The 20,486-nt window shown below is 36.1% G+C and overlaps 2 protein-coding genes and 1 long non-coding RNA gene across 3 annotated transcripts; 2 read left to right on the top strand and 1 right to left on the bottom strand.

The window, feature by feature from the left end:
* Positions 1-2,559: 2,559 nt before the first annotated feature.
* LOC136817112 (uncharacterized) lies at positions 2,560-3,802 on the bottom strand. The gene is made up of 2 exons (XR_010848026.1): positions 3,364-3,802; positions 2,560-3,170 (listed from the first exon to the last, which is right to left on the bottom strand). It is a non-coding gene; the product is annotated as an uncharacterized lncRNA (long non-coding RNA).
* Positions 3,803-16,226: 12,424 nt separating this feature from the next.
* LOC136816124 (uncharacterized) lies at positions 16,227-17,882 on the top strand. Its single transcript, XM_067072560.1, has one exon. The coding sequence runs from the start codon at positions 16,227-16,229 to the stop codon at positions 17,880-17,882; it is 1,656 nt and encodes a 551-aa protein (XP_066928661.1).
* A 251-nt stretch (positions 17,883-18,133) lies between these two features.
* Positions 18,134-19,393, top strand: LOC136816113 (uncharacterized). Its single transcript, XM_067072552.1, has one exon. It carries the CDS (start codon positions 18,134-18,136, stop codon positions 19,391-19,393), a length of 1,260 nt encoding a protein of 419 aa, XP_066928653.1.
* Positions 19,394-20,486: the final 1,093 nt, after the last annotated feature.

The raw sequence follows: 20,486 nt of genomic DNA, 5'->3' as shown, positions 1-20,486 counted from the left end.
CAAAGAAGAAGCTGAGGAATCATGGGCGGATCTAGGATTTTGAGGGTACCATGCAAAAACTAAACCTTTTTATCAGGTTTACATTAAAATTTTAGTCGGAATTAGTATGAAAAGTGTGTCCTTTGCTTTCTCTCATAAAAACCATTAATTTTCAGTACAGTAATTTAAACAAAATCGTTCTTTTCTCTGTATAATATAATAACAAGACCAACTAAAAGAGAAACCATATAAATATTTAATGAAAAGCAAACAGCAAAAGAGCAAAAAAATTTGAGAGTTTTATCTATTACTGTACTTTGTATAACAAGAAAAGTGTGTAAAGAGGGCAGTATAGAGTGAGAAAGATCTTCTTTCAAATTTGTTTTTTTAAATATTTGAAGTCATAAAATATTTTCCATGAATTACATTTTAAAGATATTACATATATACCTACAAATATATTACAAACAATCCCATCAAATAGAAATTCTTGTTGATACAAAAAAATATTTTGTCTGTTTTGAAATTTATTTTGCAATCTTGAATTCCAAGAGTTCCATACAAAAAATGTCATTTAACTGTAAATCCCATGTTGTAATTTGATCAGTGTCCATAGGCTCAATCTCGCTGTCTCAGTCCACAGTGGGATTGAATTGTATGCAAAGTTTTACGACTACGCAAATGAAAATAATATAATACACATCCTGAATTCAAAACTAGGGGTGGAGAATTCATACCGTGATTGACTGATTGACTGCAATAATCTTGAGGACCCTCATATTGTTTTTCGTATATGTAATTTTTTTATGAACTTCAGAATTCAGTTCTATAAAAACATCCATTATTGGCATTAATTTTCAAGCCAGCACATAAATAATGTCTTCTGCAACCTCATCCTTGAAACATGACCTTTGATGTGTTTGTACCCTTCGTGTATCCTATTTGCTATTAAACATCGAGCTGTCAGTAAAGTGTTCAACGAAGCCAAGACCAAAACCAAAACAAAGCTAAGTGAGCAACGATCAAAAGAAATCTCCTGATGGTCAACCTCCTGGTTGTTGTTGGGGTTTCGATTATGTACTACTTGCTCATTTTCTCCATAGCATTGTTCTTGAAACTGATAGAATTCCAGATAAAAAACCCAACGCTTCTTTCAACTCTTCTGGCAGTACGCTGAGAGTGTTATTGTTTTCCATTTCCAAATTATGAACATAAAATTTCCATAAAAAAATTTGATCTTGTTGTTTCACAACACTAAAGTCAGGTCGATATTTGATGACTCCCTGACCCTGACGAAGGAGTGATTTTCCAAATGAGGAACATACAAAAAACCAAATTTCTCTGCAGCCTCTCTGATGTGGTTGATTGAGAATTTTCTTATTTCAGAAACTGAATAATTATTCGCTGCCAATGAACCACTACAAACTAAACAGTTCTCAATTGTGTGGTTGTCAAACAAAACCATTGACTGAATTTGATAGTCTTTTTTGTGGTCCACTTGTCTCAATTTTTTCACACAATTACAGCACAAGTATTCAGGATCCTTGGACTTTTTATCATCAGCAATATCATAATCAAATAAAATTTGTTTGTGTTTAGCATTTCTATAGTTTGCTTGATATTTAATCTTTGATGCATAAAGTCTGCAAATCTTATCGAGTATTTCACAATGATTCTCCATCGATCCCAGAGATTCTAACACAATTCAAAAATTAAACGACCATGAAACAAACAACGACATTTTAAAGGATAAGCCACTCTCAAGGCTGCACCACGACATATTACTCTGCTTTCCAGCTAGATTCTGGTTTCTTGGTCTAATTTTTGCTTTATTATTACACGTGATCGTGTTATAATAGAGTGGGGAAAAGATCGGGAGAAAATAAAAACCACGTGATAATCAAAATTAGAAGATACGCAACGTTGTTTGAAAACAGAAATAAAATGGCTGACAACGTCACTGCATGAAAATTCGTCTTCTCTAATGCAAGATATATGACGAAAAGTTAACTTTTCTCTCTATTTTCTTGTTTTGAAATCTTTGAATTTTCTTTTGTGCGAAAACAAGTAACAGTGAATCTTCACTGATTCTCGAGAAGCTTAAATTTTCTAAATATCGAAAAAGTTAACTTTTCTTTGTACAAAAAGATTGGTTTTTTAGCTACGAAAAGTACCACTTTTCTCCGAAGTGATAATATAAGATTTTCTCCACGCACTGAAGATTCACTGTTACTTATTTTCTTGTCCATGGAAAAGTTAAACTTAAAATTGAGAAAAGACAAACCTTTTTTGTAAAAGAAATTACAGAATTTTTTTAATGAAAGGAGAGATTTACAATTCAACGCAACGAAAATATGCAGATTTCTGAACAAGAAATAACCAAAAAATCTTTATTTGGAATGTCTAGGAAAAGAAAATACCTTGATCCCTTCTCATTTCACAAAGATGTTTAGAAAATGTCTAACATTAAAACATTGAAACAGGCTAGCGAAAGTATTTGATTCTTTACGAGGTTTTCTTCCAGATATTACTGCAATTTTATTGAAATTAGACCGGGGTAAAATTCTAAAGATATTTGAATTTTAATATTCTTGGATGGTTTTCTTCTTTAAAATAAATTTGATATTGAATAAAATTATATTAATATATGTGTACACATAATTCTTGCGCTTAAAATGTAAAGTATACCCTATCTTACATAAAATGATTGATAAATTATAATACATAATTTTTTAAAAGATGAAAAAACTTGATGGGAAGAATGGAGGGGGTATTGAAAAAGAGTTAAAAAATATAGGGCTTCGGACTAATTCTGACAAAATTTGACACTGCTAAGCACTATTCGAATTAATAATTCGGTTGCGGTTCAAAAACTTGTATTTGTGTGAAAAATCAGTATCTAACAAAAAAGGGCAAACATTGCTGTATAATTTGTAATAATCTTAAAATACCCTGTTCTGTTGTGTATATCGTGTCTCTTTTCCCGATTGTTCTCCGCGTTCTTCCGTTCAAAAGAACTATAATCCCCTTCATTGAAGATGTTTCATAGGTTTTGTTCGTGAACAATCACTTCGTTTTCTTAACAATATCTTTGTCTTCTGGATGAGACACGGTGTTCATTTTGTGATAACTTTTCTCCACACGTTGTTAACATTGATCTTCTCCGAGCTCGCAATACGTTTTCCGATTTTCTGTCGAGAGAAAATAATAACATTATACTTTACTTAAACATAATTATTAAAAAGCTTGCCTCTTTATTTATACAGTATCGAAAATAATCTGTGTAAAAATCCAAAATTACTTAAAGATTGCAAAAAACCAATAGCGAGAAAGAAATTACTTTTTTAAGCAGGTTTTCCCGAAACTTGACAAATAAAAACTTACATGATCATTGCATCATTGAAAAATATTTTTTCCTTCTTCTCTTTGTTTCACACACTTTGACATAGAGTTCGTATGAAAGCTTGTTTCAAGATTTCGTGACAAGTCATCATTCTTTCTTTCCCCTTTTAATTTCTGCCAATTAAAATGTTTTTGTCAACATGTTTCTCTAATAGTCTTAATTGGACTGAGATTTAAAACGTAGTGATTTCTCTCCAATTATAAATGTGCTAACACAGGGTCCCATAGGGAATGGTGTTGTTTAATTCATAGTTAATTGTGATTTTCTTAGATGAAACCGCCGAACAATATTTTCATCCCCTTTGAAATATCAACAAGAAGGCGAAAGTATAAATCGGTCTCTCTTCTTCCGTCAAGTTAAATAATTCGAGTTTAATTTTAACAAGACGACTAAAAGTCGAAAATTTCGCCTTATATTAGCGCAATGTATGCAAAAATCTTGATACTAAAAAAAAGATGCGAATTCGAAAAAAAAAAGAATCATCCAGGATCATTGATCATACATGGGCGAGGTTTTAACTTTGTAAGCATCGATTAACCAAGTTTGCTTTACACCAAGAGTTATTGATTTGATTCATATAAATTTGATGCTTATAAGAAAAATAAATATCCAAATTTTGTGAAGTAACACCACACCACACGGGGGTGTTTAACTAGGCATTTTCCGGGTTGGTCTAAAAGGCAGGGTAGCCAATGGGGTAGCCAATTGGGCTAGGTTTTGGGGTACCTCTTTTTGCCTAAACTTTTGAAATCTGAAACCTGTTTTCATGTGGAAATACTATTGCAACATCTTGTTAATGATTCCATGTAATAAAATTTAAGATTCCTTTCGAACTTCAGCCACAATAGCCTTTTTTCCAAAGGTACTGAACTTTGTTACTTCTCAAGAGACCTGGCGCCATTTTGTCTTCCTTCTTGGCTTTGTTTGAAAATTTACAGACCCGAATGAAAAATATATACAAACAGTTTTTAATATTTTAGATTTAGATTTTATTCATGTTTTTATAGTAGGGGGAATTTTGTTCGATTTTTTGGAATCGCTAGAATGTTTTGTTAGAAGCACTTGTTATACATTTTTGGAAAGCTAAGGGGTAGGGGAATCGAAATTACAATGTTTCCAATTTTTTTTTCGGACACTTTGGTGTGATTTTCGGACAAATATGACGGTCTCAGGCAAAAATCATAGGGTTAAAAGTTAATGAAAATTTTAGCTCGAGAAAACGGAGACCGGTTGTATATTTTTGGAAAGCTCTCAAAAAATTAAGATTAGAGATATATTGCAAGTATAGGTGATTTCAGTACTTAACTCGAGATATTGAGCTTCAAAAAGCGCAAAAACTGGACAAAATAGCTGTTTCTGGCTGAAAAACACGGTTTTCAAGGGTTAATATCTCGAGTTAGGTACAGATATCACCTATACTTGCAATATATCTCTAATCTTAATTTTTTGAGAGCTTTCCAAAAATATATACAACAGATCTCCGTTTTCTCGAGCTAAAATTTTCATTAACTTTTAACCCGTATGATTTTTGCCTGAGACCGTCATATTTGTCTGAAAATCACACCAAAGTGTCCGAAAAAAAAATTGAAAACATCGTATTTCCGATTCCCTTACCCCTTAGCTTTCCAAAAATGTATAACAAGTACTTTGATCAAAACATTCGAGCGATTTTACAAAATGCCCTCTACTATTAATTGTTATTTCTGTGATGCTGTAATTTGATGAGAATCGCCTCTGGGCCATATGATCTCTAATCTTGTCATATCTTAACAATCCTTTGTTATTGAATCTATTGTTTAATTTAAATCATGTTTAGATGTTTCAAACAATTAATTCCTTTCAAAAATTTTAAATATGGCAGCTTATAATAGGTATAAAAAGTCTTTTGAAATAGCTCTATTATAATGAAGCTCTATTTCTTACTCCCCGTGCATTAACACGTGGTAATTTATATCTTTGTTTATCTTTGGAATCATACATGATCAATCTAATTATCAATCAGATTCATGCTCCCTGGTCAGTAAAATGTGGTTCTATGCATTCATTTTCGGTATTTCTATTCTGGTCTGTAAAGTATTTAGGTACCCCACAACCTAGCCCAATTGGCTACCCCAATTGGCTACCCTGCTTTTTAGACCAACCCGCATTTTCCAAAGAAAAAATAATCTTTCCAATTAAAAAGTCACTATTTTTCTCTTATAAAGTTGAAAATATAATACTTTTGCAAAATCGGCTACAAAAAGATAAGATGCTCGTCACTTTTATCTCGAGGTAGAAATTTTAATGTTCCTTAAATTCGAAATTATTACCTTTTATTTTTCCAAGGTTTTTGTATTTTCGATAAATTTTGCACGGAAATTTGATATCTTCATGAAATATCTTATCATTTAAATTTCAAGAAGAAAGCTTTATATTTTCTTAGAATACAAAAGAAGAAAAGACGGCCAATCTAGAAACATGAATTTTTTAAATTTTATTAAAAAATGGCGAAAGGAATTATAATCTTTTTGAAGTAAGAAATATCCGAAGACTGTCTTTCCTTCAAAACTTGAAGAAAAATAATCTTTTCTGAAAAGTGTAAGGGAAAATCAATCTGTTCGAAATCGTACGCTCGAAGATATTAAGTTTTTCAGAACACGAACTCGGAAAGATGAAAACTTTATGTTTTCTTAGAATACAAAATAAGAAAAGACAGCCAATCTAGAAACATGAATTTTTTACATTTTACTAAAATATGACGAAAGGAATTATAATCTTTTCGAAGTAAGAAATACCTAAAGACAGCCTTTCCTTCAGAACTTTAAGAAAAATAATCTTTTCTTAAAACTGTAAGGAAAATTCAATCTTTTCGAAATTGTACGCACAAAAATATTAAGTTTTTCAGAACAAGAAATCGGAAAGACGTATATTTCATGCAGTGACATGACATTTGATAGTGACTTCAACTACCACGAGGTTTAAGCTAAGGTCGTTTGAGGTCTCAAAAAAAGCAAAAATCCCTTGGTACCAATCGAAAGAAGAATAAATTTGGCATCTATATCTTAAAGGATTTTAAAATTAGTGTTGATCTTGTTGAGATATTAAGCTCTAAAGTCACTTCAAAATTATCTCTGTTTTTAGCTAACCTTCGTTTACCACTTGTTCAATGAAGGATGACAAGTGAAAAGCTTTACGCCTTAGAGAACAAGGGTATATAAGAAGCTTGTGTGCAAAAAGACAGGATCTAAAAGCATGTATTTCTCGAGAAATCAACCGATATTTGAGGGAGGGAAATTTCAAAATTCATCAAATCGGCCGCCATTTTTAATTTGTTCGGGTTATAGACATAAGATACCATTGAAACCCGCGGAATAATAGCCAAAACAAAAGAAAATGTCACTTTAAATTTTGCGTAAGGGTCCCTTCTATTTTCACCCCCTGGTAAGACTTACTTAATTTTTTCATTTTAGTTCGAACCATACTTCAATTGTGTTACGAACACAGCCAGTCTCCCCTTCATTTGCCCCTGACCCAACAGAAAGGGTTCAACAAACTGTACCATTGATGCAAACACGATCAAAGGACAGATTCAACTTCGACACATTCTCAAAGACTGGTCGTAAGATTCCAATGGAGACCACACCTCCAAATTCAACAAAGGATGCAATTCCTGCAACAAAACCTAAGGAGACCACACATCCAATTCAAACGGATACCAATCCAGCCATCTTAACAGAAACAGATCAACCTCATCCAACTGATGAAGGAACCAAGCCAAAAGAAAGTTAACTCTTATCAAAACAGGTGCGTTCAAAGAACTTTTCCTTTCAATGGCAGAGCTTCATGACGAAATCATAGACACTATGTAGGACAACCATGTTGATATGATACATCCTGACCGGATGAAGACCTGTGTTACTCGTTAAGAAACTTTACGAACTGATTACAAAAGAGTTAACAGACAACTGAAACTGAACCTATCAGAAGAAGATTACCAGAAGTCGTACGCAAAACCATTTACCAAGCTTTGCTCCAGTGTCCCACTGAATACATCAGAAAAGTGAACAAATTCTTCAAGGACGACAGTGACTCAAACACCAAGACTCAGACTGATGCAGACAAACAAAAATCTGACTTCATCGTGAGTGAAATTAATCGTTCCATCAAATTTCTCAGCACTTCAATGCTATGCACCATCAGTTTGATCCCTGTTGGAAACACAGACGAAAGAGCTAAAGGAAATCTCAAAGAGGTTACAAGAACTTATCTATTTGCGCCCAAATATGACAATGTATAATGAACTTAAAACAAATTATACAGCCTTACAAGACAAAAAGGAGGAATATGAGAGCAAACTCAATCAAGAACTGAAGTCGAGAGAAATTGAAAAGTTGGAATCCTTGAACAAACGTCGCCTCAACATCAAGCTCAGCACATTCAGCGGGTATGATTCCTCTATTGACATATACACCTTTATTGAAGAATTTAAGAAGCTATACTCAGACTCTGTTCCGCAAACACTTCAAGCTGAACTTGTCAAGAATAATCACCTTGGCTTGGCCCCTTATCTCTGGTTCAAACCATCGACTGTATCTCCGAAATATGGGATCGTCTAAAAACTGTGTTTGGAGACAAACAAATTTTACTCCAACATAAACTTCAAGGCTTATACAAGATTGAACAAAAATCCAAAGATCCACTGAAGATCATTGACTTTCTATCACAACTAACAAATACTATGCGAGATTTAATGAGCCTTGCATATAGCCATGACATCGAAAGAACTCTACTTCAGCGATGCAATCAACCAAATCACTCAGATGCTGGGTGAGCAACGCATGATGAGATGGCTCAACCTATCCTGTGAGGTACCAAAGAGAGGAAAATCAAAGTGGAAGCAATTCATTGACTTTCTTGAAAAGGAAATGAAAGTCCATCAACAGAAGGCTGCCATCCAGAAGTCATCTGCTACCAAACAACCAGACAACAGCAACAAATCACCCAATGGCGGTGGCAAAGGAAAGCGGTCAACCTACAACAGCTTTCCAGGTCAATCATCTTGTTACATCTGCGGAGATACCAACCACACTCAAACCAATGACCCAAATGGTACAAAGCTTACACAATATTTTTCTTGTAAGGTATTTGTTGAGATGACACCTGAAGAACGTTTCAAGACCCTTCAACTCAAGAGCCTCTGCTACCAGTGTCTCTTTCCAGGGGCACAAAAATGGTCAATGCCAACAAACCTTTATCTGTTGGTGGAGTATCAAGCCAATCCAACCATGGAACCTACACTGTCACTCTTCCACTGGCTGACAGGAGTGATGCAACATTCATCGGTCCCTGCATGGATCAAATCATACAGAAGTTCCCAATGTATGATCTTCATGGCGAAGTAATCAACGATTTGCAAAAAGACTATGTTCGCTGTGGCGGTAATCTCTCCAATCTTCCATCTGTACCAAAGCAAGTTGGTGGTCATGATTGGGATCAAGGATGCAAAATATTTCCCAGAGGAAATATTCAAGATGCCATCCGGACTAACCATCTACTCATCATGCTTCAGGAGCCCTGATGGATCAACTGGGGTCATTTGTGGACCTCATCCAGTGTTCAACAACATCAAGTATCATCACTTCAATTCTACACAGTTTGTAAAGAACCCACACAAGCTATTCCAGTTAGGGTACCACGTTAATCCTGACCTTCGTCTACTTGGATATACGGACAAGCAAGCAGACATCTTCATCCCATCCAAATCAGCAATCAAAGAAGAATCAGAACACTTCAAACAATCTCAAGCCGTGGGCAGTGAATTTTCTTCATCTTCAGATGCATCAACTGTCGTGGATGTCAGTCAAGCAAGAATCTAAAATCGTACAGGAGGAGGTTGAACAACACATCATCAATGAATCGATCGATATCGACATATCTAATCAAACATCAACAGCACATCTACCTCTCCTAAACGACCCATCCATTTACCTATCACCAAACAGAAAAATTGCGCTTCAAGTCTACAATCAACAATTGAGACGATTATCAAAACACCCAGAAGATAAACAGGATGTTTTGAAGTCAAAAGCTTCAAGCTCTTGGCTATGTGGAGTACGTAAAAAACCTCACACCTGAAATCCAGAAATCTCTTCACGATATCAATATTGCAAACTTCATCCATTGGCGTGCAGTGTGGAAAGAGAATTCCATATCCACCCCATGCAGAGTGGTATTCGATGCTTCTATGAAGACTGAAAGCGGATTCTCCCTCAACAGCATCATTGCCAATAATATGAACGTAATAATATGAACAAACTAATGGAAATCTTTGTGCGGTGGAGGGGACATCAAATTGGTATACACACAGACGTTGCCAAAATGTACAATTCTATCAAGTTGGATCAATCACATTGGTGTCAGCAACGCTATTTGTGGGAAGAAAACCTCAGTCCTGACAAGCCACCAGAGAAGAAGGTAATTAAAACCCTTATCTACGGTGTTAAATCTAGTGGAAATCAAGCCGAAAGAGCCCTCCGAGAAACAGCAAAAATTTTCAAAGACACCTACCCGGACGTTTTCAAAACTATCACAGAAGACGTTTACGTTGACGACTGCTTAAGTAAGTAAGTAAGTAAGTCTGTGACCGCAGTCGGAGACGACCCGAAGGCTCCTCTTTCGATAGCTATCTACCCGAAGGTAGGGGAGGGCGCCACTCTTTCTCCCTGGATTTCTCCACTTACCCTTGATCCTTCTCTTAGTTGCTGAGGATCAAGCAGAGAGGCATCAAGTACCATTTTGGGAATCTTTGGTATGACCCGGCTGGGGGTTGAAACCACAACCTTGCGAACTGTAGCCGGATGCTCTACCACTGTACTACGGTCGCTCTAAACGACTCTGACGACTGCTTAACTGGCCAACCATCACTACCGAAAGCCAAACAACTAGCTGATCGACTTGAAATGCTTGTCTACCACAAGAATCATTGACAAGCGACGGAAAATCAGTTGGTTCCCAAAAGAAGATCAAATCTGTCTTGACACTCAGCAACTCAACTTCTCAAAGATATATCGTGGGAAGAAATCAAAGAAGTGCCAATCAATCTAAAACGACGACAGTGCGTCTCTAAAGCGTCAGAGGTATTTGACATTTCTGATCTTCTAACTCCAATCACCTCGACATTAAAAGTTGACCTTCATGATATTGTTAGACGCAAGATGGACTGGGATGATATCTTACCGAACGACCTTCAAAATCTCTGGTCATCACATTTTGAAATGATACAAGACATTAAATCAATCAGATTCAATCGAGCAATTGTGCCACTAGACGCAGTTGACCTCAACATCACCAAACTTTCAACAAGACTTAGTCATTCAATTCAAATATGACTTAGTCACACACTTTTCACACAGTTTTCATACCCAGGCTAGCTGTTCGAATGTTGGGTCAGGGGCAAATGAAGGTGAGACTGGCTGTGTTCGTAACACAATTGAAGTATGGTTCGAACTAAAATGAAAAAATTAAGTAAGTCTACAAAAATATCTAAGTTGAAAATAAATTGAAGTCTAATTGCATTGAGAATAAATTGAATTTGAAGTTATAATTGATTTTTCTATGTAAAAAGTTTAAGTTGAAGAAAAAATATAAGTTGAAATGGCCTAGCAGTGCAAAAAGGCAACACCCACGCAAAATGGCAGACCGGAAAAGCAACCACTGAAAAGAAAAGGCAAAACTGAGAATGGCACTGCTATTTATCAACTTGTGTATAAAATACAGACCACAAATTTATAAATAAAAAATGCAGAATAAAGCAAAGTTGATATATACTATTTGAAATTTATTGAATAAATTGACATAAATTAACATAAATTAACTGAAAATGTCCAAAAACACTGAAAATCCCAAAAATGCAAAAACAGAGAACAAACCACAGACCAGACAGAAAAAATGGCCAAAAAGGGAAAAACACAGAAAAAACTGAAAAGGCCAGAAAGACAAAAAACTGAAAACTGCAGCTGATGCTGTGACAACGTTTTGGTATCGATACCAACTTAAAGATTCCCTAATTTTCAAAAAAAGGGGACCACCCCCACGTTTTGGTATCGATACCAACTTAAAGATTCCCTAATTTTCAAAAAAGGGGACCCACCTCCTCATTTTGGTATCGATACCAACTTGACTTTTTAAAATTTGAAAAAAAAATTCAAACAACCCCCCGCCCACCCTGGGTTTGGTATCTGGATACTGAACCCCCTGGTTGATCTTTAGAAAGCATTGTCATCTACTTCTACATCTATCTACTTGTAAGAAATCTACTTACAAAGTTCAAATCATTGAAAAACTTAAAGGTGACGGGAGAACAAAACGGAAAGCTATTGATCCTGAACAAACAGCCCTCAGGAAACAAAGAGAACTACCATTGGATGTTAGAGCTACGCACTGTTTATCCTTATGGGCTGAACGATCGTATTGGAAATAAATTTAAAAAAAGAAGACTCTCATTTTGCAGTTTTTAATCGATTTAAACCATTGAAACGTAGTTATCCTAGAGTAGGAAGAGGAAAGAATAGGTTGGGTGAAAATAAATTCTCTTTCAATGATTTCATAGCTGAAGTTGAAAGTGTGCTTCAAAATGATACTAAAGAAGCCTTAAATTTTATACGTAAACACATATCATCGTTACATAAAAATCAAATCAAGTTACTGGGCAATAAAATTTCCGATATTTTGAATGAAGTCGATGAGCTACTTCAACTATTCTCAGTGGTACTTAGTTATTTTGGATATTGTCTACTCGAAGTTGATTAAAGAGAGAACAAAGGATGCCAAGAAATACCATCCTCAAAAAATTTGTAAAATTGTGTTTGAAAATAAAGGCATAGAATTGATTAATGTTGGTCGTATCTTGCGATCTAAGAGTGTGGTAGAGTCTATTCCATCAGATGGTAAAATTTTTGAATCACCTACTATTCTTTTCAACTTGCTTCCTCCTGTTTCATCCAGAATATATAATTTCAATTGGTTTGTGTCTGAATTAAACGTTAAAGAATTTCTACAAGATAATACCATCTTCCCATGTAATTGTGAGAATTCGCCATTCAAAGATGATCATCATGGCCATGTTATAACTGGAGACCTGAATATCATCCCAGAAAATGACCTGAAAAGATTGCTTTTAAAAGGTCCAAAGTATAGAGAGCCTAAAACGATTGACTGGGAAAAGGCTAGGGCTACTATAGATAATGGTATTTCAAATTTCTGTAAAGACTGGTGTCGGAAGAAAAACATGCATGATGTATATCTTTTAGGCTGGAAAACAGAAATAATGAAGCAAGTTGATGAAAAGATCTCTTTTTTCAAAAATGAGACGTTTCATTTCAGCAGCAAAAGGAAGTTTTACAATCTTATCAGTCCAGAAATTGCCTGAAAAACCTACAAGCAAAATTTGTTCTGGTACTAATTGATAAGGCCACCGGTAATATCGCTTTTATTTGCAAACGACTTTATGCAATAGTACTCCTGAAAGAACTGGGAATGTTAGGTCATGCCAATAACACATACAATCAATATCATCGTTCTCAAGAGGATCTTATTCAGAAACAGCTTAGTACAATAAAGAATGAATTTCAAATTCATTCTTTAGAAGAGGACCAGTGTCTTCCTCACATTTATTGGTTGCCCAAAATTCATAAGAATCCTATAAAATTTCGCTTTATTATAGACCATTCCATTACTATTCTAATTTCAAAACATTTGGGTCATTCAAAACAATGAACCTGTTATTTCAGCGATTCAAAAACTTAATAAAGAATCTAAAGCTAAGTCAATTTCAACTTTCGACTTTTCTACGCTTTATAGAAAAATACCTCAAGATAAACTCATTTCAGTTTTGATTGAGATTGTTGAATTCTGTTTTCAGAGTTACCCTAACAAGTTTTTGTCTGTTGCTAAATCTGGTGTTAGATGGACAACGAAACCATCAAAAAAATCGTTACTTTTCAATATTCATTCTGTTAAATCAGCTATAAAGTTTTTGATGGAAAATTGTTTTTTCTCTTGTGGTGTTCGTGTTTTTAGACAGGTTATTGGAATCCCCATGTGTTCCGATCCGGCTCCTTTTATGGCCAACTTGTTTTTATACCATTACGAAAGTAATTTGCTCAAAGATCTTAAAAAAAACAAATCTTACAATTGCAAGAAAATTTTCAAATACATTCAGATTCATTGATGGTTTGAATGCAATGAATGATAGTGGCGAATTTGAAAAACATCTAAAAGATATCCGGGCAAGACTTTTTGCCAAATTAGGAAAGTTTTTCAAAACTTTTGCGACTTTCCTAATTTGGAGAAGAATCGACGACGTTAAAAAGTTTTTGAAGAACTATGTATTCTCCTTCAAAAGTTGCGATGATTCAAACCGAAATGGGTGAGGGTGATTTAGATGATATTGTATTTTATAATATGTTTCACGAAGAAAAAGGATGGAGAAAAAAAGATTATTTTTTAGGGGTATATGCTTCCATCAATGGTTACTGTAATGTTTGTGGTTATAAAATGGACAAAATCATTTTAACTTTGTGTTAATGAACTTTGATCTTATAAAAAGATCATATTTCTTAGAGAAAACATATTTTCTTATAATTAGCATAAAGCAATTATCTTTTTACGCATTTTTAATTGTTTCAATTTTGATCAGAGAGTTTTCACGTTTTCTGATTTTCACATTTCTGACAGAACACCTTTGTAGAAGGATGTATGCGAGGGAAGTCAGAGAAAAGTCACTATTTTAATTTACAAATTTGGAATTTAAGTCAATGAATTTCAAGTCATAATTCATCAATTTTCACTGAATTATTGGCATGACATTTCACAGCACACACTCATAGGCCAGCCGGTGAGTTTTGGTTCTTTTGTTTTTTCTGTGGTTTTGTCTAGGACTTTGGTTCTCAGTGCCTCTCTTTAAGTTAGGATAACCATAGGATTTTCAGTATATACAATTTTCAATTATATAATTTACCTAAAATTTCCTTTGGAATTAGCTCATTTCAGTCATGTTTTCTTGTCATTTTGTCTCTATGATTTGTTCACATTTTTGAGAGATTTTAGAGGTTTATCACGAGCATTTTGAGGATATCTAGGATATTTTGTCATTTAGTCAAGGATTTGTCATTTTAGTTCAAAATATTTATCATTTTCATTTTGTACTTTTTAGTTTGAACTCTGTCAACACAATTTCAACAATCAACTTCAATACATTATTGTGTGCGTGTTCCAAACCGACCCTTAATCTGTGTCCAGCCTGCCTGCCTCTACATTCAAACGGACACCTTTACCATCCCAATCGCATGTCAGAACGACCCCGACGGAACATTTCTCGCTTCGACTATCGGACGTATAATTTGACCGGAAGGAAAGTTCCACATCAACACGATCAATCATCCTCACCCTCAACTCGGATCAACTCAGACCAGCCTTCAAAGACGTCTGAACCGAATCAATCAATCAAGCAACATCACTCAACGATGGAAGCTCAATCTCAAATCGAATTGACAATTGAACATGTCAATGACATCATAGACGAAACACCCGTCCATTCCTGTGCGACCAAAGATGTTGACATCGCCGTCAACGAATTGGTTGAACATCGCAACACTCTTCGACAACACCGTAAACATCTGATGGATAGTGAAATTCATGATGAGAAATTTGTTGCACTATTAACGATCACCCTAAACTCAATTAAAGCCTATTTCAAGGAAGCGAAAGAGTGGAATTTCAAACTCGAACAACTTCGTATCAAATGTGCTAACCAAGATGATGACGCCAAAATAACCGCCATGAAATTCACCGTGGCCGATCTCAAACGCAAAATCGAGGAGATCAATTGCAAGCTTTCTGTTGAACTCGATACGAAAACCGACGTTCAGCTCGTTCAAATGGAAAAGGATTCCTCTAATATGAACACTGAGATAAAAGAGGTTTCTAACAAATACGAACAATTATTACAAACTCATGTTACTGACAAGACTTTAGTCACTGATATTACTAAAGTTGGAAAAAGCTATACAGAACTGACCAAGAGTTTCTCTGATTACCTGAAACTTTTGACCCATTGGATCAAGTCATGGAGGATATTCAGCAATCATTCAGCTCAAGTGGCATATCAGATGTCACACTTCCTAAACCAGCTCACGTCGTTGGAGGAGACACTCACCTGATGTTGGGTGTCAAGTATTTACGTTATCATCCCAAGCTCATTTACCAGCTACCATCCGGACTTGGTATCTATCAATCCGCATTCAAAAACGCCGATGGAGGACGTGGAGTGATCGGAGGCCCACATCACATCTTCACAAAGATACACCAATCATTCTTCAGTCATAACCAGATGTTGAGTTTCTTCAATCACCAATACCTCATCGCAAGAGGAGGAGTCCAAGTCGACCCAGATGTTAAGATGATATCCTTACTCAGCAAAGACAAGCGTTTCGAGCTCTCAGAATCAACAGGATCAGAGATTACATATCGATGCATCAAGTGCAGATCCTGCTCGACCTGCAAAAGTTCCGACCATCAACAAGATATCAGCATCAGGGAGGAAGCAGAGCAGGAGCTGATCAATGAATCAGTCAAACTCGACCTTAATACCAACACTGTGACAGCAACCTTACCCTTGCTTCAGGATCCAAGCATCAGAATCAGCCCAAACAAGGACATTGCTATGAAAGTGTACCAGCAGCAAATTAAGAAGTTAAACAAAATCTAGAATCAACAAGACAAGCATGACATCATTGCGTCAGAGAAGAAACTTCAAGATCTTGGTTTTGTTGATTATGTTCATAATCTACCAGCTGACCAACAACATATGCTCAAATCCAGTACCGTCCAAAACTTCATTCCCTGGCGAGCAGTGTGGAAGTTATCATCACTCAGCACTCCATGTCGCATTGTTTTTGATGCGTCACAACCAACCCAATCAGGATTCAGTCTCAACGATTTGCTAGCCAAGGGAACAAACAATTTGAACAAACTTCAGGAGATGATGATCAGATGGTCCATCCATGAAATTGGTTTACACAGTGACGTCAGTAAAATGTACAACACTGTTAAGCTCGACCCAACGCATTGGACGTTGCAACGCTACATATGGCAAGATGAACTCAATCCATCAATGATTCCCAGAGAGAAAATAATCAAGACACTGATCTACGGAATACGTTCCAGCGGTAACCAGGCTGAACGTGGATTGCGTCAAGTTTCCGAAACCTTCAAAGATCAATATCCAGCTGCCAATCGAATTCTTCAGGAGGATGTGTACGTCGACGACTGTATTTCTGGCGACATCAACACAGAGGAAGCATGCAAACGATCAGACGAGCTAGAAGTTATCACATCCAAAGGAGGCTTCAAGCTGAAAGGAATCACCCTATCAGGTGCAGATCCACCATCACACCTTACTGACGATGGAGTATCAGTGGCAGTCGGTGGTATGAAATGGTACTCAAAGTCTGATGAAGTTTCGATCTCAATCACAGAACTGAACCTCTCACCAAAGAGAAGAGGAAAGAAATGTTCAGCTGCAACCAATATCATCCCAGAAGTACTCACACGTCGCCACTGTGCATCAAAAGTGGCTGAAGTTTTCGACATTACTGGCAAGCTATCACCACTTATCGCTGCTATGAAACTCGATCTACGAGAGTTATCCAATCTTCAATTGACTTGGGAAGATACCATACCAGATAGCCTACGACCAATTTGGATATCACATTTCGAGATGATGCAAGAACTTGGAAACATCAAATTCAAACGTGCCATCGTGCCTATCGATGCTGTATCGCTTGACATCGAAACGTTGGATTTCGGAGATGCAAGTAAAACATTGATCTGTGTATGTATATACGTTCGATTTCTCCGCAAGAATGGTCATTATTCTTGCCAGTTATCATTTTCAAGAACCAAACTCGTACCAAAAGACATGACATTACCACGTGCTGAACTTTATGCATCTCTAATGGCTACTCACACTGGAGAAGTTGTTCAACGATCGCTCAAACGATACTTCAAATCAGCAACAAAGTTTACAGACAGCCAAATATCCCTGTATTGGATAACCAACGATCAAAAAGTGCTCAGACAATGGGTCAGAAGTCGTGTCATTGAGATCAATCGATTCACAAGCAAAGATGACTGGTTGCACGTAAAATCCAGTGACATGATTGCAGATATAGGAACCAGGAAAAGAGCAACTTTGAATGATGTCAGTCAAGAATCATTCTGGATCAATGGCTTCGATTGGATGAAACAAGAAAAGAGTCAATTCCCAGCAAAGCGTGTTGAAGAAATCACATTGTCCAACAAAGAGTTATCCGAAGTCAATAAGGAAACCCAAATCTGCAAGAACATTGAAGTGCACGTCAGTCTCAACAGTGACGAAATAAAGAAGAGATACGAGTTCTCTTCCTACATCTTGGATCCAAATCGCCATTCATTCCATCAAGTCATCCGAATCATGGCATAGATCTTACGCTACTGCAACAATCTTCGCAAAACCAAACCAAAGCAAAACCAAAGCTTAATGGGGAATTATCTGAAGAGGAGTTATCATCAGCAGAGCAGTACTATTTTCAGAAAGGAACATCTGAAATCAAGAAGTTCACCAATAAGTCAAAGTACGAAAACATCGCAAGAGAACAAAATGGAACACTCAAGTATTCTGGTCGTATACTTCCTGATCAAAGCATCTCAATCGTGGGAAGATTCACCAAAGTCATGAAAGACTTGAGCTCATCAACCTTCTGTGTGCCTGTTTTAGATAGATACTCTCCTGTATCATACAGTATTGTCATGGACATTCACTGGAACCACCCTACTGTACGCCATTCTGGTGTTGAAACAACTCATCGATTTGTTCTACAGAAAGTGTACATCATTGATGGCAGAAGTCTCGTCAAGCAAGTTCGTGATTCATGTCAACGGTGCAGATACCTGATGAAACGTACAGTCGAAATCGCAATGGGACCAGTTCCACCATATAATCTCACCATAGCACCAGCTTTCTTTTACTCACAAATCGACCTATCAGGACCTTACCTGGCTTATCAACCACAAAACAAAAGGAAGACTATCAAAATCTGGCTTGTAGTTTTGTGTTGTTGTTCAACTTCGGCAGTCAGCATCAAAACAATGGATGACTATTCAGCAACATCATTCATCATGGCATTCACAAGATTTGCATGTGACAGAGGATTTCCAAAAAAGCTCCTTTGTGATGAAGGGAGTCAGTTGGTTAAAGCATGCAAAGAGATGAACCTCAACCTTCGAGATGTCCAATCAAACCTGATGAAGCTTCACAAAGTCGAATTTCAAGTCTGTCCTGTGCAGGGACACTATATGCATGGGAAAGTGGAAAGAAAGATACGTGAAATCAATGCATCTATCGAGAAGATCGCTCACAAGGAAAAATTGTCTCTCCTACAGTGGGAAACTTTATCTGCGACAATGGCAAATACAATCAATAACCTACCACTCGCCCTTGGTAACATCGTTGGTGATTTCGGATGCATGGACTTGATAACTCCAAATAGATTGTTACTAGGAAGAAACAATGATAGAAGTCCTGAAGGAAACGTGATATACACCGATAATCCATCAAAAATCTTACAAGCAAATGAGCAGATCTATCAGTCTTGGTTCGAGATTTGGCTTATTACCCACGTTCCAAAATTGATGAAGCAACAAAAATGGTACCAAACAGATAGCATCAACATTGGAGATATTGTCATCTTTACGAAAACTGATTCAGCAATATCAAAGGATTATACGTATGGTCAAGTTACTAATCTTGAATACAGTACCGACGGTGTTGCACGTAAAGCCACCATACGATACAAAAACGTGACAGAGAACGTATTTCGTGAAACCAAACGAGCAGTTCGTGGTTTGGTTATTATTCATCATGTTGACGAGTCTGACGTAATGACTCAACTTGGTCAAATGGCATTGTATGTTGATTTGGCTTGTTCAAAATGATTTTCCCATTGGGGGGAGTGTAATGTTTGTGCTTATAAAATGGACAAAATCATTTTAACTTTGTGTTAATGAACTTTGATCTTATAAAAAGATCATATTTCTTAGAGAAAACATATTTTCTTATAATTAGCATAAAGCAATTATCTTTTTACGCATTTTTAATTGTTTCAATTTTGATCAGAGAGTTTTCACGTTTTCTGATTTTCACATTTCTGACAGAACACCTTTGTAGAAGGATGTATGCGAGGGAAGTCAGAGAAAAGTCACTATTTTAATTTACAAATTTGGAATTTAAGTCAATGAATTTCAAGTCATAATTCATCAATTTTCACTGAATTATTGGCATGGCATTTCACAGCACACACTCATAGGCCAGCCGGTGAGTTTTGGTTCTTTTGTTTTTCTGTGGTTTTGTCTAGGACTTTGGTTCTCAGTGCCTCTCTTTAAGTTAGGATAACCATAGGATTTTCAGTACAATTTTCAATTATAGAATTTACCTAAAATTTCCTTTGGAATTAGCTCATTTCAGTCATGTTTTCTTGTCATTTTGTCTCTATGATTTGTTCACATTTTTGAGAGATTTTAGAGGTTTATCACGAGCATTTTGAGGATATCTAGGATATTTTGTCATTTAGTCAAGGATTTGTCATTTTAGTTCAAAATATTTATCATTTTCATTTTGTACTTTTTAGTTTGAACTCTGTCAACACAATTTCAACAATCAACTTCAATACATTATTGTGTGCGTGTTCCAAACCGACCCTTAATCTGTGTCCAGCCTGCCTGCCTCTACAGTTACCACCGTTTTAGAATTAGGCCAGATGATTATAAGCCTCTCATTTTGCAAAGAGAGCCAGAGAACTCTTACGACTCTAATGCTGTGAAGGTTGTGTTGAAAAGAAACAACAATGGACAAGAGGAATTTTTAACAGTGGGTAGGATGCCCTTGAGTTGCACCTCTATAATTTCGCCCTTTATTGATAACGGTGACATCAAGCATACGAGAGTTTTTTGTAAAGGTGGGATGCAAGTTGGACCTAGTGTGGGATATGGATTGGGTCCTAAACTGAGAGCTATGTATTTTTTTGAATTT

The sequence above is a fragment of the Clytia hemisphaerica genome, unplaced genomic scaffold, assembly GCF_902728285.1.
Source record: "Clytia hemisphaerica strain Z4C2 unplaced genomic scaffold, Clytia hemisphaerica genome assembly, whole genome shotgun sequence".
Classification (NCBI taxonomy): Eukaryota; Metazoa; Cnidaria; class Hydrozoa; order Leptothecata; family Clytiidae; genus Clytia; species Clytia hemisphaerica.
Note: the sequence above shows the minus strand (reverse complement) of the source record. Positions and strands in the feature narration are given on the sequence as shown.

Bases quoted from the DNA above. Each gene is read 5' to 3' on its own strand.
- LOC136816113 (XM_067072552.1), top strand. From the start codon at position 18,134: ATGAAAGACTTGAGCTCATCAACCTTCTGTGTGCCTGTTTTAGATAGA.
- LOC136816124 (XM_067072560.1), top strand. From the start codon at position 16,227: ATGCTCAAATCCAGTACCGTCCAAAACTTCATTCCCTGGCGAGCAGTG.